The sequence below is a fragment of the Phalangium opilio genome, unplaced genomic scaffold (genome assembly GCF_054372755.1).
Source record: "Phalangium opilio isolate 3A_F unplaced genomic scaffold, DU_Popi_V2 ptg000086l_1, whole genome shotgun sequence".
In the NCBI taxonomy this organism is placed as follows: domain Eukaryota; kingdom Metazoa; phylum Arthropoda; class Arachnida; order Opiliones; family Phalangiidae; genus Phalangium; species Phalangium opilio.
In genome coordinates, this window is record NW_028324191.1 from 1,793,048 (window position 1) to 1,809,132 (window position 16,085).

At 40.0% G+C, this 16,085-nt stretch overlaps 1 protein-coding gene across 2 annotated transcripts; it reads left to right on the forward strand.

Annotated features, from left to right (window-relative positions):
- Positions 1-8,427: 8,427 nt before the first annotated feature.
- Positions 8,428-13,015, forward strand: LOC149650564 (uncharacterized). Of its 2 annotated transcripts, XR_016371574.1 has the most exons (3): positions 8,428-8,895; positions 8,963-9,039; positions 12,882-13,015. XR_016371574.1 is itself a non-coding variant. In XM_089849168.1 (2 exons), the coding sequence occupies exons 1-2, from the start codon at positions 8,428-8,430 to the stop codon at positions 12,885-12,887; spliced, it is 618 nt and encodes a 205-aa protein (XP_089705294.1). In that variant the 3' UTR covers positions 12,888-13,015. The 2 variants fall into 2 exon arrangements, 1 of the variants encoding a protein (XP_089705294.1); XM_089849168.1 differs by having other exon boundaries at positions 8,428-9,039.
- The last annotated feature ends 3,070 nt before the right edge of the window (positions 13,016-16,085 follow it).

Below are 16,085 nucleotides of genomic sequence, written 5' to 3' on the forward strand. Positions count from 1 at the left end.
GCGACTCCTACAACGTTTTTTAGGAGCAGGGGTGGGCTATAAAATTTATATTTTGTCCTTACATCATATGAAAACTTAAAAAAGGGGGCTGTCATTCAAATCATGCGGGCATGCAATATTTATCCTCAGATGCTTTATGTTAAAATGGTCTTTAAAGAAATCTGGCCAATTAACAAAGAATGACTTAGGCTACTTTCACGCTATGCCACGCTTGATGCGGCGGTCGCAACACTAAATGTCCCGGACCGTCAAACTGGCCATATTTTATATTAATTTTAAAAACTCAAAACCTAACCTCCAGCTCGGGAAGTTCCTCTGAGGATGTATCTTCGTTGGGATCCACATCTTGGAAATGCGAATCCTCGATACCTCTTTCCAATTCTTCGATGAGGTCCCGAGTTGGCTCCCCTGCTCTTCCCACAATAATTTGAGGGTCTGGGGCGCGTGAAGTGCTAGGAATTTGCTGGTTTTTGCAAACTAGCACATATTTGCCCACAACTCCTCAGTTACATCGATCGGTTAACTCGGCACTATTTGCCTTGCATGGATACAGTAGGCGCCCATGGGCTCGAGTACACACACACCGACACGAACAACAATTAGAAAACGGGTCGGATGAACCAGATTTCATTGGAATTGGGAAGTCTTCCATTTTTTTGAACTTTCTACTCTCAAGAACACAAGTTTTAAAATGAAATGAAATGGTACAGTGTTGGTTATGCCTGATTCGGCCATGGGAAAAAGTGAAGCAAGCAATTTTAGCACGTTGGCGTTAAAATCAAAGGGCGTGATCACTTTTGGTTTCGTGCCTAATAAGCAATGGATAAGGAAAATTAATCGGTGTAGACGCTGTACCTTTTACTGCAGTGTAAGGATTATTCTTAACCTTTATAGGGAGGATGGAGTAGAAAATCAAGTGATTTTTTATCAATATTTTACTAATTATAAGAAGAAAATGTATGCTTCGCCTCTAGCAAATAAACAAGTAGTAATTTTTTATCCAATTGGGAAAATATTTTATTATCTTAAATTGTTTTTTTTATTTCATTTTTCTTCAAAATAAACTTGAAATACCGTCACCGTCCACCAATCCATCCTTTAGGGACGGTCTAGAGTCTTCCGCTGGTTGTTGGAATCATGGTCTCTTTTGACCCCTAGACCGTCTTAGGGGTGGCGGCTGAGTTGGTGGTGGTACGGTGACTGCGAATTCCTGAGGTTGGGGAGGTGCAACAGGAACTCCGGATGGGGACGATGTTGTTACATCCATCGATTCCGCGAAAAGGTTTAGAAACATCTCCCCCGCGCTCGGTTCTCAGAGGAGGTTCTCGGGTCCCATAGCTGCACCTAAAAGCACGCACACCCACATATTTATTACATTTTCATTCTCTTTATTTATAAATGAAAGTTTCTTATATTACTCACGTCGATCACCCCACACAATTTGAAGAATTTTTCAATCAGTTTCCTTACATTCGGGAAGTATGGGAGATGTTCCTCCACGACACCCCTTCCCTCCCTGCATACCATTTCATTAAAGTACGTGTTGTGCATGACTTGTATGGTGTTAACCATTTCCTTGAAGGTGAAATTTAACTCGGACGCTTGGCCACGAGTAAATTAAAATGGCTTTCGTCTACGTACTACCGTTGCTTGTCATTTTGCGCTTACCATTTTATTACACAAAGTTCCGTTTATTAAATACAAAATATCGACGGCTTGTATAATGTGATAAGAACTTATTAAGGATTAAATTAAATAAAAACATTACGAAGGATCTTAAGTTATGATAAGTGTATTCAAAGTTCTCCAACTTTCGTTATTGTATTATTTTTATCATATTTATAACAAAATTAACAGGTGTTAAATGAAAGAATGAAAATTCCGGGCGAACGACGAAAACGGTTTCTTACATTTGGCAGTTAGGGGCGTGAAAATTGAATAGCCCCCCGAGGCGCGGATACTTATGTTAGCGAAAAAGCCCTAGGTCTACCATCAGCTGGGCCAGCACCCCCCCGGCGACTTTGTCTAGGAACAGTTTCGCCCGCCGTATGTCGTGTAAGGCTGCCGTCCGAATGGACGCGGCATCGATCACGCCATCGACATCGACGTCCCCTTCGGCTTCCCTGTATATCCGGGCTCTCCTTTTAAAAAATTTTACGATGGCTGTATTGAGACTGTAAAGAAAAATGAAATTAGAAATGGTCTTAAAAATGAAAAAAACTATATAACTTACGAGCCCGAATAACAGTTAGCTGTATTTAAGGGCTGTTCCTCTCCAATAGGCTCTACGGGAAATACCACCAAACCCAACGTGTCTGACCTAGGGCTTCGATAACATAATTTGTTTTGACCGCGAACAGTTGTTCGACGGCCGTGCGTTCTTCGTTGACGGCAGGTTGATCTTCCTCGGCCGCCAGGTGGATATGGGCTTAGATCCTGTTCAAATTTTACGGAGGAAATATAGCTACTAAAAAATAGGAGAAAACATGGAATGTTTACCGCTGGATGTTACAATCCAATGGTGTAGGATCTTCATCCTCCACATCAGAATTGGATTCCTCCTCCCCTCCCTCCACCACCTCCTCTAGTTCCGCTAAGGGAAAAGGCTCTTCTTCTAAAGGTTCATCGGGAGCAGGTTGGTTGAGAAATTCAAAGACCTCATTACCAAACGGTAAAGGATTGGGCGTCCTAAAAACTTATTCTATGATTTCAGGAGAAAAAACATTATACTCACATGTTGAAAGTATGGTGTAGTCAGGATTTAGTCTTAGTAGTAGTAGTTCGTCAGTGTTTAGGCTGAGAGTGATTTTTGTATTGGGTAAATTTCCGTATTTATAGTACCCATGGAGAAACTGGGGGGTCTTTTAGTCTCAGACGTTCTTTCTATATACCCCAATACAAAAACCTTATGATCTTTCCAATATTCAAAAGTTGTTATTGAAGCAAACGAGACCCCAAAATCATAAAAGTCTAGACCCTGTGACATTCCTAAAAAAACAGAATTTAACCCCGACTTCAAATGATTCCTAACGACAATAACACATTCCTAGCCGATTTCTATGTACTCTAGTTATTGTTGTCCGCATGCCTCTCAATACATTAATAAATAATTCAAGTCTAGACCCTGTCACATTCCTAAAAAAACAGAATTTGACAAAGACTACAAATGAGTCCTAACGACAATAACACATTCCTAGCCGATTTCTATGTACCCTAGTTTTTGTTGTCCGCATGGTTTGCGATACATTAATAAATAATTCAAGTCTAGACCCTGTCACATTCCTAAAAAAAAATTTGACCCCGACTGCAAATGAGTCCTAACGACAATAACACATTCCTAGCCGATTTCTTTGTAGCCTAGTTATTGTTGTTCCCAATGCTTTAGAAGCGTCTTGTTATGGTCCTATAAATATATGCCTATCCAGATCAAATGACAAAATAAATACGTTTTAAAAAATTTATTTCAATACAAATTTACACCAAGCCAAAAAGATTGACAACGCTTATACGTTTCTTTAAATAAGAAGTTTGAGACATTAATATATTAAATATATTATACGATTGAAAATCAAAACTTATTCCGCGTTCCTTTAATCTACTCTCAAAAGCCATTAATATTTTATACGGTGAAACATACGAGCAAAAATATGATAGTACACGGTCAAAATTAATATGATCTTCAATTTCTTCGAAAGAAAAGAATTCACCGTAATCTATGTGCAATATTTTATATATGGTAATAAGTTCAGCGCAAATCAAATCACCCAGCATTAAATAAACCTGTTCGTTCGATACAAGCTTTTTCACATGTTCATTGATATATGGCATTAATCGATTTAACTCGCTTGCTTCTGAAGCGTTCAATGTGAAGTCGATACTCTCTCCACCCCTGATATTCGTTTCCAGCTTTAGATTGTTAAAGGTTGCGTGTGCTGATGTCGAAGATAATGGAGTATCGGCTAAAATAGCATCGTATGATGTGGGTTCTTCGCAACTGGTCCAACCACTAAGCGGACCAATTTTGGATGTAAAAGCTTGCCAAGTGTCAACATCAAAACGAAACGTAGACAAATCTGGTTCTTTCTGGCATATTCTAATCTCGATGTTGAGATCAGACGTGAATCCGAAAGATAGAAATACTTCTCCCAAATGGAATCTCGAATTGATTTTTCGAGGTTTGGACGGAAGTTTCCGTTTACGAAAATTATCAACTTCCATTCTTATCTAAAAAAAAACATCCGCCGTTATTATACTATACCAAGCGAGCGCCCAAAACTGTTACGTAAAAATTCTACTTACAATTCAATTGACCTTCTTATTCGAATGTCAAACTCAAAGTGAGCCCTAACAACCACCCATGGCTTATGCCTTCATTCTTTAGATGGGTGTGGGGGGAGAAGGGGGGTCAGTTCTAGTTAAAGCTAGCATCTGGTTTCTTTCATATAGGGTAAACATGTCTGGGCGAAGATGTGTTTTGTTCAGTTCTAGTTATAGTTTAGTTTGGGGGAGAGAGAGGGGGTGGCAGTTCTAGTTATGGGCTGGCTTCTTTCATATAGGGTGAACAGGTCTGGACGAAACTGAGTTGGTCGTTTCTAGTTAGAGTATGGTCTGTTTAGAGGGAGAGAGGTGGGATGTACCTAAAAAAGATTATATTTTTGCATCGTAAAAATCCGTTACGTACAACATGTGGGGGGAGGTGGGGGTAAGGTGAGTGTTATGGCCTATATAAGGCAATATGTCGAGCATGCAAAACTCATTCTCTACTTCAGAGTTATAAAGTAAAGACGAATAGCATAGTCTCGCTTTTAGAAAAGTTTTACAAAACCTGTCCGGACACGTCTTGATTTGAAAGGTAATGTATTTTTATATTCTTTTTTGTTTTTCATGGGTACAGCATTTAACGTAGGTTTTTTTACTATAAAAACGCGTCAAGATGGATCAAGAATCTATTTTATTCGAGATCGAGGAATTGGCTGCTTTACGACCATGGCCAATTAAGAAAATTTACGCTTTTTTCTTTAATTTATGCGCATTACTCAAACTTAACCCAGCTACAGTCGGGGAAATTTTACCGACTTTTTTGTCTAATAGAGGATACGCTATTGTCGAAACATTTACCGATATATTTAAATATATGTTAAGCGTACCGCGTGAACCCGAACAATGCCGCAACGCGGAAGAGCTGGAAACATTCCATAATAATGTGCCTTTAGCGTGTCGTGATCTGTATAGGGCCCATTTCGAACAAAGAGCGTTAGAAATAAATCAACGCGATATAGACGCTTAAGAATCTATTTTATTAGAGATCGAGTCGTTGGTTGTTTCACGACCTTGGCCCTTTGAGAAAATTTACGCTTTTTTCTTTAATTTATCTACAGTACTCAAACTTAACCCAGCTACAGCCGGGGAAATATTACCGACTTTTTTGTCTAATAGAGGATACGCTATTCTCGAAACATTTACCGACATATTTAAATATATGTTAAGCGTACCGCGTGAACCCCAACAATGCCGCAACGCGGAAGAGCTGGAAACATTCCATAATAATGTGCCTTTAGCGTGTCGTGATCTGTATAGGGCCCATTTCGAACAAAGAGCGTTAGAAATAAATCAACGCGATATAGACGCTTAAGAATCTATTTTATTAGAGATCGAGTCGTTGGTTGTTTCACGACCTTGGCCCATTGAGAAAATTTACGCTTTTTTCTTTAATTTATGCGCATTACTCAAACTTAACCCAGCTACAGTCGGGGAAATTTTACCGACTTTTTTGTCTAATAGAGGATACGCTATTGTCGAAACATTTACCGATATATTTAAATATATGTTAAGCGTACCGCGTGAACCCGAACAATGCCGCAACGCGGAAGAGCTGGAAACATTCCATAATAATGTGTCTTTAGCGTGTCGTGATCTGTATAGGGCCCATTTCGAACAAAGAGCGTTAGAAATAAATCAACGCGATATAGACGCTTAAGAATCTATTTTATTAGAGATCGAGTCGTTGGTTGTTTCACGACCTTGGCCCATTGAGAAAATTTACGCTTTTTTCTTTAATTTATCTACAGTACTCAAACTTAACCCAGCTACAGCCGGGGAAATATTACCGACTTTTTTGTCTAATAGAGGATACGCTATTCTCGAAACATTTACCGACATATTTAAATATATGTTAAGCGTACCACGTGAGCCCGAACAATGCCGCGACATTAAAGAGTTGGAAACATTCTATAATAATCTGCCTTTAGGTTGTAGTGAGTAGTAGGGACTATACAGATATGCAGACATCCAAGATGGCCGCCACCCCAAGATGGCCGCCCTCTCCCCATCCACCAGACTCAAACCAAACTTTTCAGACAAGTCTGGACTAGCCCGAGCTGCTAGTTTCATCCCCCATGACATCATCTTCTTAACTTAAACTAAAACTAAAACTATAGTCAACCTTGACGTCATCCCTGGCTTGCTAACATTGGGTGTTACCCTTTTTTCTCTGTAAGCCTAAAGTTAATAAAAGCACAGATTTTAAGACATCAAATATTTACTTTTTATAAGATGTACAGATATGGGTGATAAATAAATACAGAATATATATTACAAAATAATCAACAACCAACAAGGATAAACAAACATGTTTTAAAGAGTTCATTTTTCACGTTGACCCTGTATCGTTATTTGGCTCGGAAGTGCAATCGGCGGAGGGACGTTTGGGTTTATTTTCTAATTGTTTTCTGCTTCGCCGTTCAATTTCGTAAAGAGTTAACAAAACGTTGACTATTAACCCGTAAACAAAAAAGAAAATGAGGCACAACATATTGCGAGGGCTATGATAACAAATGATATTTAAATTGCTAGTACGTGCTATATGTAACATACTAGAGAGTTAAGCGGCAGTTTTAATTGGATCCTATTTGTCACATTAGGCGGAGCGTAAGTAAAGAGATAATATCATTGGATAGGCTAATTAAGGTGGAGTTAGAAAATAAGCCTATAATTATAAGTCTGACAAGAATAACAAATATAGAAATAAAAATTTTTAATAACAAACAATATAATATATACAATAACAAATATTTATATGAAAAAAACCCACCATCATTTAAAAAGATTAAACACCGGTCGACCCAAACCCCCCACTGCCGCGTGCCGTCGGGGTCAAAGTCTAGAAACAACATAAAAACATGTTACAAGTTGAATTCTAAATTAAAAAACTTGAAAATATTTACCGCCGTTTCCACCGGTCTTAGCAATATAACCGGGGTCACTATCAATTGGGCGAAACGATCACCCCGCTTGACAACGTAGGGGGTTTCCCCGACATTTGCGACGACGACTTTTAGGGGTCCCCGATAGTCGGCGTCTATTATTGTTAAGAATTATTATACTTTTACACACTATAAAATAACTAATAAACATACCTATCGTCCCCTCGGCGACAAACAGCCCTTGGGCTGTTAAGCTGCTACGGCCAACAAGGCGGCCGTAGCTGTTCTCGGGCAGCATCACGCCTAGCCCAGTCGACACGATTTTGATACCGTGAGGGTCGATTACGGTATCCACTGGACAATATAAGTCCAGCCCGGCCGACTGGGGGGTGGCACGACGGGGAGTAAGCGCTGCCGGATGGATTTTGATCACGGGCAGGCAGGGCAAACGAGGAGCGGTCGAAAAAGACATCTTAAAGTTTTTGGGATAGTGTTTCAGAAACAGAAGTTAAACAACTGATAACTTTCATTTTGAAACACGGGGCTTATATACAAAATTAGCGAGGTCAAATCTAATAGTGTCTAGCCAATACTTTCAAGATTTTTAAAATTCAATAAATAGCCAAAAAGTTAATTAGATATATAGGTATAAAATTACAAAATCTCTCCGAGGTCTAAGTTTTTTTCGTATGCAAAAAAGTTGTCTAGGTGTGTTTTAAATAATTCAAACGAGATCGTGTTATATAAAAAACCCTTTAGCGAAGGTTAAAAAGAAGTTACTTTGATAAATGCCTAAGGGGACAAATATTATTCGTATGCAAAAGCTTGTTTAGGCGTGTTTCGAATAATTTGAATAATTCTCACGAGATCGCTTTATATAAGAAAAACAATTTATTAGTGAAGGTTAAAACTAATTACTTTGGGAGGGACGGAAATTGTTTTTTTGACATGATTTAAATCTAAATAAATGTATATTAATATTAAACTATAGAGGTATTTTTTATATAGATAGATATCCTAATGTCTTCTATAATCTTTAGTACCAACTCCACAATAAAAAATGTTTTTTAGGTCAAATTAAAAATAGCGTATCAGACATAATTATATTTTTTAAACTCTTAATAAAAAAACCATGTCTAAGCCTGTATTCTAAAAAAAAATGGCCCTGAGATTTTGGGTATAAAAGCTTGAGCATTGGTATTGGATTCTCACAGTCGATCCAGCCATGAACAAGTACCAAGAGTCTCAATCTATGTTTGAATCTCCACCGTCTTCTCCTAATAATCGACAAGGATCCAGCAACGGTCAACGAACGCTGAGTCAATTTGTAAAACCCGACCCCGTTGAGATCCTCCTCGATTCTGACGACGAGGAGTTTGTCCAGGACGTGTTGCAGAAACACGTTGTCGGCGTCAACGGGGTTGAGGGGTCCTATCGCTTGAGAAGCGACGGGCAATATTTCGAAACTAAAATCCCCCCGCGAAAAGGGGATTTCTACATAGACATCAGTATCTATAAATTTAAAGACATAAAAGACGCCCAGGCGGACAAACTGTGGGAGTGTAGACATAAGAGGCTAAAAAGAGTCGTTGACGCTAAAAACAAAGACGCCATCAAACTTCTTAACGCTTTCCATCGCTTGGTGGACGACGTGAAGAACGACGCAGAAGCCGCTCAGCAGCCGCCTAGCAAAGTACGTATCTATTTAACAATAAATTTACAAACCAAAATGTTTTCTATATTGTTTTTATTTGTGATAGAAATTCAAAAAATGAGCAGTGAGAGCAGCGGCAGCGGTAGCGACTCGGAGGGTAGTGGAGGAGAGGAACACGCACAGGTAAACCGGTACTACACAATTGAGCGGCAGATTGACAAAACGAGTCGCAAGTGGCATTGTAAACAAATCGATTTGCGTATAGCTTTCAAAAATCTGGAAGACATTCCAACGCGAGATTTTTTTCGAATTTTTCGAAAAATTCTCGACGACGTTATACGTAAATTAGTAACCGAGAATCCCGGGTATAATCGGGTTCGATTTGTTTTAAGCTCCCCCGGATTGACGACCCCTGTTAATATTAAATTTATAAAAATTGACAAATTCACCAGTAAGCGAATTATGCGCACCATCTATAGAGTAACGCAATCTAGTCGGGACTTTGTCTTTAATGGGGAAGATTTTCAGTTTGACATTATTTTTCTAAACCTCGATGCTAATATAGGGACTTATTATAAATCCATAAAAAATAGAACTTTGGTTAATTTGGATTATTTCGTTAAGCAAAATAACCAATTTATTTTTATGGAAAATAATGATAATCTCTGTTTTGCTCGGAGTTTAGTTCTGGGTAAAGAGATGGCCGATCGCAATTTTTATCAACAAAATAAGCAAGGTCCGCCCTTTAACCAGGACAATTTTAACAAACTGAGACGCAATAGCACTCTTCAAGGTAATATTGCAAAAATCTTGCACAGGAAAGCCGGAGTCCCCGAAGGTTTTGTTACTCTAGAAGATATTCAAAAATTTCAAAATTATTTAGTTCCCCATTATCGAATCGTAATCGTTGATGCTGCGAATAATTTTACCATATTTTTCAAAGGCCCCCAAGCTCCTAAATTTATCTATCTATTAAAAATTGGCGACCATATCCACCCCGCAAAAACTTGGCACGGCATGATGGGCGGTTGTGTCTCTTGCGATTTATGCTTAAAATCCTTTTACAAATACGAATTGTTAAAAGAGCATAAATGCCCCGAGGATACAAAGCCTTATATATGTTTTCGGTGTCAAGGAGAAGCTTTTCATTTAACTAACGAGGATGCTTTAAAACGTTGCGACGAATGCCACCGCTATTTTTTCCCGGGCCCCTGCTACGAAACTCATTTACTTAATGGCACCTGCGCGAGCCAAAAACGATGTTTAGAATGTGGGCGACTGATGGGTGACGACCACGACTGCAATCCCGAATGCTCTCAGTGTAAAATAGTCCATCCGCCAGGTGAACATTTTGTTATGCCTTTGGAAACCAAAATGAAAGCCTCGCGGTTTATTTATTACGACATTGAGACTATTCTTAGAAATAATATCCACGTCCCCATTTTACTAGTTTGCGACGTAGAGACTGAAGCTGGCTTTGAAACCAAAATTTTTTACGGCGCCAATTGCGTCGAGCAATTTTTAAATTATTTATTTAGCGTCGAGCAGGTAGTTTTGACTGGACAGAAACGTAAAACGTACCAACCGCGCTTTACTAACACTCAAGTCGTAGCTCATTACGCGAAAGCTTTTGATAACTTCTTAATTCTTAACGCTTTAGTCCATAGACACGTCACCCCTGCCGTTATTTTTGACGGCAGTAAAATTCTCATGATTCATCTCGAGGGACCGCAAATTAGATTCCTCGATAGCTTTAATTACATTAGTCAACCTCTGCGTAATTTCACCAGCATGTTTAGCCTCGGCGATGTGGCGAAAGGATTCTTTCCATTTGATTTTCATACCGAAGAAAATCTTAATTACATTGGCGTCATCCCTGAAGCTTCGTACTTTAACGTAGCTCAAATGAAAGCCAATGATTATCGAGATTTTCAAACTTGGTACGCATCAATGGAAGGATCTATTTACAACATCAAAGAGGAGCTTATTAAATATTGCATTCAAGACGTCAAAGTCCTGAGACAAGGCGTCGAAGCTTTTAGAAAAATTTACGTAGATCTAACCAAATTAGACCCTTTCTGCTTAAAAAATATTACTTTGGCGGGTGCTCTAACCACTATTTATCTTAACAATTACTATAAACCTTACAGCATGGGTATTGTTCCTTCTAACGGCTATAACGCAAAATTTAATCACAGTCAAATTAGCTTAAAATATCTCGCTTGGGTGGAGAAAACTGAAAATATAAAATTGCGCACTGCTTTAAGCTACGGGGGCGAGTACCGCGTGGGTCGCTATTTAGTCGACGGCTATAGCGAAACTCCTCCCAAAATCTACGATTTCCACGGTTGCTACTTTCACGGTTGTCCATGCCAAAAACTTAATGCCTACAATACCCAACTCAAAGCCAGCAACAGATTTCTGTACGAGCGGACCCTAGATAGAGAGCTGTTTATTAAAGAGAAGATGGTCGGGTATGAATATACCTCGATCTTTGAGTGTCAATTTGCTAAGCTTTTAAAAGAAAACGCCGAAGCAAAGGCTTTCTGCAAAAGTTTAACTTTTCGACCTCAAATATCAGCCCGTAGCGCTCTCTATGGGGGACGGACGGAAAATTTTGTTCTTAACTGCCACGTGCAAGGTGAGGAGAAAATTTTCTACAAGGATATTATTTCTTTGTACCCGAAAGTTTGTCGCGATTGTCCGTACCCTAGCGGCCACCCCATAATCTATAGCAGAGATTTTGACAAATCGCCAGGGTGGTATTTTGGCGTTATGAGTTGTCGTCTGCTTCCCCCTCAAGATCTCCACATCCCCTTAATTCCCTTCCGCAGCGGTGGTAAATTAGCCTACGCCCTCTGTCGCACGTGTCTAGAATTGCGAGCGGAAATCTGCGATCACACTGTCAACGAAAGGGCTTTCGAATCAGTCTGGCCAACGGTTGAAGTCTATGCCGCTATGGAACATGGTTATAAACTCCTCGATATATTCGAAGTGTACCATTATCCAAAAACGGAATATTTCTTTGCCCAGTACATGACTGATTTTATCGCCCTAAAAGTGAAGAATTCCGGATTTCCCGCTCACGCTCAAACGCCTCTGCAAAAAGAGGCGTATATCGCTGATATAAACAAGAATGAAAAGCTTTCTCTGACCGTGGCGGATATTCAATCAAATCCTTCCCTGCGTAATATCGCTAAAATTAATATAAATTCTCTTTGGGGTCGCATGGCTCTGAATACGGGAAAGATTCGCAGCATCTTTATCAACAATTATTACGAATTGATACGATACGCGAGCGATTACACTCTGGAATTAGTCGACTTACGGCCAGTTACGGAGTCGATCGCTCTCTTATCGTACAAAGCCAAAAGCGATTACGTTTCGGACTACAAACTGGGGTCGGCCATTGTGGGGAGCTTCGTCTCGTGCTACGGGCGACTCGAATTGAACAAGATGTTGCTTCAATTAGACCGCGCAGCCTTGTATTGTGACACCGACTCAATAATCTACCGCCATCTACCGGGAAAGTTTGACATTCCAACTGGCAATCATATTGGTTGCTGGGCGGACGAACTCGGCGGTGATTATATAACTTCCTTTTGTAGTACCGGTGCCAAAAGTTACTCGTTTCGCACTAGCAAAGGAAAAGAAGTCAAGAAAATTAAAGGGTTGACGTTAAATCGAGAAAATCTTGAAAAACTTGACTTTGAAACCTTTGAAAGTGTAGCGATGAACCCGGAAAAGGAAGTTACAGTCAATGTCCCTTTTAATTTTAAACGGGATAAATACAAGCTGCAGCTAGAGGCCGTTAAAATTACCAAAAGATTTCGCCAAACCTCGAATAAGAGATTGTTGAACGCCGATTTGACAACCAGTCGACCCTACGGTTTCAAAGAGGCAACACCCGCTTCAACATCTCTCTCGCATGAATTACGAGGCTAGGCGAAGGCATACTTTTGAGGGCTTGTGGGAATCTTGCGTTCCTATCGAAGCCCTGGCCAAAGACGGTTTCTATCTTGCAGATGTAGAAACACAGACGACGCGCTGCGCCTTTTGCGGCATTGCCCTGTACCAGTGGCGTTGCACGGACCATCCATCGAGGGAACATCGGAAACACAGCCCATCGTGTCCGATGGTTTCCAAAAAACCGTGCAACAACAAACCACTGCGTCAGGGGTTTCCCGACTTCCCGACCAGCGAGGGCGAGGATGTTTGCGAGCCTCTAATCCAAACATGCCCAGCCACCAACAAAGAGCGGTCGGGAACCGAAAAAGTGCGCGTGCGCATAAATCCGTCGTGTTTTCTTCTGTAGTGCGTGTGTACCAACTACCCTCCGAGTCTCGCGTCAACTTTAACCTCCTCAACGTTCAACGCTTCCGCCAGCGTTGTCTGGAATTAGAAGAGAAACTTTTTAAAAAAACAATTACTTCATAGGGGATTTTTTTTTTTTTTGGGTAAAAGGGTTTCGTTTATATTGTTTAAATATTTTTTAATTTGTGTTTATTAAGGGTCTTTGGGTTTTGGGTTAATTGTATTTTTGATTATATATATATATAAACTGTTAATTAAAATAAAAATGTTTATTAATCAAGATGAATCCAACCGAGTCAGTCTCGCATTCTTTAAAGTTCCAAACACCCGCCCAGTTTCTAATCGTGGGGCCAACGCAAGCGGGGAAGAGTTTTCTTTTAAGTAACTTATTGCAAAATCATCAGCTTATGTTTGACCCACCGCATAAAAAGGTTATTTATTGCTACGCCGCCTGGCAGCCAAACTATGAAAAATTGAAACAATTGATTCCGGGAATTCAATTTATTCAAGGCTTGCCAACGGCGGATCCGGACTTTTGGGAAATGAATCGCGACTCCTACTTGATACTAGACGATTTAGCTAGCCAATTATTTAAACAAGCTCATATTGCCGATTTAGTGTGCGTGACGTCGCATCATTTAGGGTATACGGTTATTATTATTACTCAACAACTGTTTCCCAAGGGTAGCCAATCGCGGATAATTTCTCAAAACTCTTCCTATTTTATAATAATGAAAAATCCTCGAGATGTCGCCTCTATTAGATATTTGGCGCAACAAATAAGTCCAGATAACCCGAAGCGTATTACGGAGGCGTACAGACTAGCCACTAGAGAACCCTATAGCTATTTGTTAATTGATTTAAAACAAGAAACTCCGGAAAATTTACGATTAAGGTCGCGAGTTCTACCTCACGAATCACCTATGTATGTCTATGTCGATTAAATTTAATTGTCATTTGAATAATGGCCCCACGCGTTAAACGTCGATCAGCAAAACGCTCCCGGCTCGTCGTAGCGCGTCCCTCGACCAAGTTTGCCAAATTTGTCCCTTATTTACAGAGTTTGCGTCAAACTAGCTGTAAACAACGGCGAACGCTCTTAAACAATAGTAGCGCGCCTCAATTAAAGAGCATTCAGACAATTTGTAAGAATTTAAAGGGCGGGGGCATTTATTTGAGTAAAGATCGCAAGAAAAAGCTAGCAAAGTACAAGAAAATTATTAGACAACTCGGATCAAGTACCTTGTCGCAGAAAAGCAAAAAAAAGCTGTTGTTGCAGCAATCAGGTGGTTTTCTTACGACGTTGCTTGCCGCAATCTTGCCTTCGATTGTCCAAGCCATAGCTGCTAAACTATGAAACAAATGGTTCTCGTGCCCGCTAGCGCAGTAACTTCAACAGCTGCCCAAGAGCACTCTGCTTTGGACCGAGAGATTGAGGATATTTTAAAATCGCCATTGAATGCCTACGATAAATTATATAAATATTTAGACGCTTTTAAGAAATATTTAAGTATTGAGAAACAAATTCCTTTACCTAAATTTGAGGTCGTAACACAGGCAATGTCTAATGTCCCCACGCCACCATTACCGGTCACCCCTAAAATGCCCCCGCGAAAAAAACAATTGTCATGGCCGAGCTATGCCACGTCATCACCGACAACAAGCGCTTCGGGCAGTTCTTTTACTACGCCTAAACGAGCCGAGCCTCGGCAAAAGGTTTTCAAAAGCGAAACGGCTGCGGGGACACCAACACCAGAAGATTTTTACCAACAATTTGGGCCGACCTATGTTGGAGATATGGTGAAACGGCAAGCCGAAGTTCTTGCGAATCATTTGCAAAACACATTTTTCACGCCAAAAAGAGAGCTAGAAGAAGGAGCTGTCGGTTATGCAAATCGTGACGACGATTTACAAGAGGAAATTGCCGATGAGCAAGAGAATTTAGCGGAGGAAAACGGGGACAATTTAACGGACTTGGAAAACCTGTTTGAGACGGCCTCCGCTAAACAGAAGAACAAGAAAAAAAAGAAAAAACCTCGGAAAAAGAAAGACGAGCTTCAAAACTTAGGACCGCTGGTTCCATCTAACGAGAGGAGAAAGAGGCATAATAAATGGCGCGATATTGATTAATAAAAAAAAAATGTAATATTTAGACAAATAAAAAATTGTTTTATTGCGAACAATATCTGTGTACATGTTTTTTTAAATGTAAAGATAAATATAATAAAGCGACATAGTCGTTAAGTTTAAGATTCTGGTCATAGATGGCGTCTAATATCGTCTTTCTAGCTACGCCCTTACAGCGGAGTGCTAGGTACAGACTACAATGCAGACCGCACAGTTGAAAAAATGGATGTTGAATTTGTTGTTTATTGTAAACAACTCGTTTCCCGTATCGTTTTAAATTAACTTTATAGTATCGCGGCGAATTTCCGTAAGTGCAAAACATTTCCACCGTGTCATTGTTAGAAAAGCACGCTATCCAATGTTCTCCAGCCTCTCCAGCTGCTTCATTATTGAATATAAAGCAAAATTTGGACCTTTTTGGCCGTTCTGGGAGTCTGTTTACTGGGAAGCATCCTAAATAGTAGGGTCGCGTTCTTTTGTCGCAAGTTAAGAGAGCGTTTATTTGCGAAGTGTTCATAATTTATTCTTGACAAGACCCGTCTCGGGTAACGAGACTTTTTGTAGTTCGGCGCCGTAGAAAACACCCAAAATTTGCTCCCCCTTTAAATCCGCTACGCGATAGACGGGTGGTGACCTGGGTATGACGTCAACAACGCGAAATATTTCGTCAGTAAAGGTGCCTCCCGAGCTGGTTTTTCTAAATACTCTACTAGCTATAGAAAGACGCACGTGATCGCCAACTTTAAGCCTCGGTGCGTATCGATTAATTCCGTTTGATTTCCCGTACA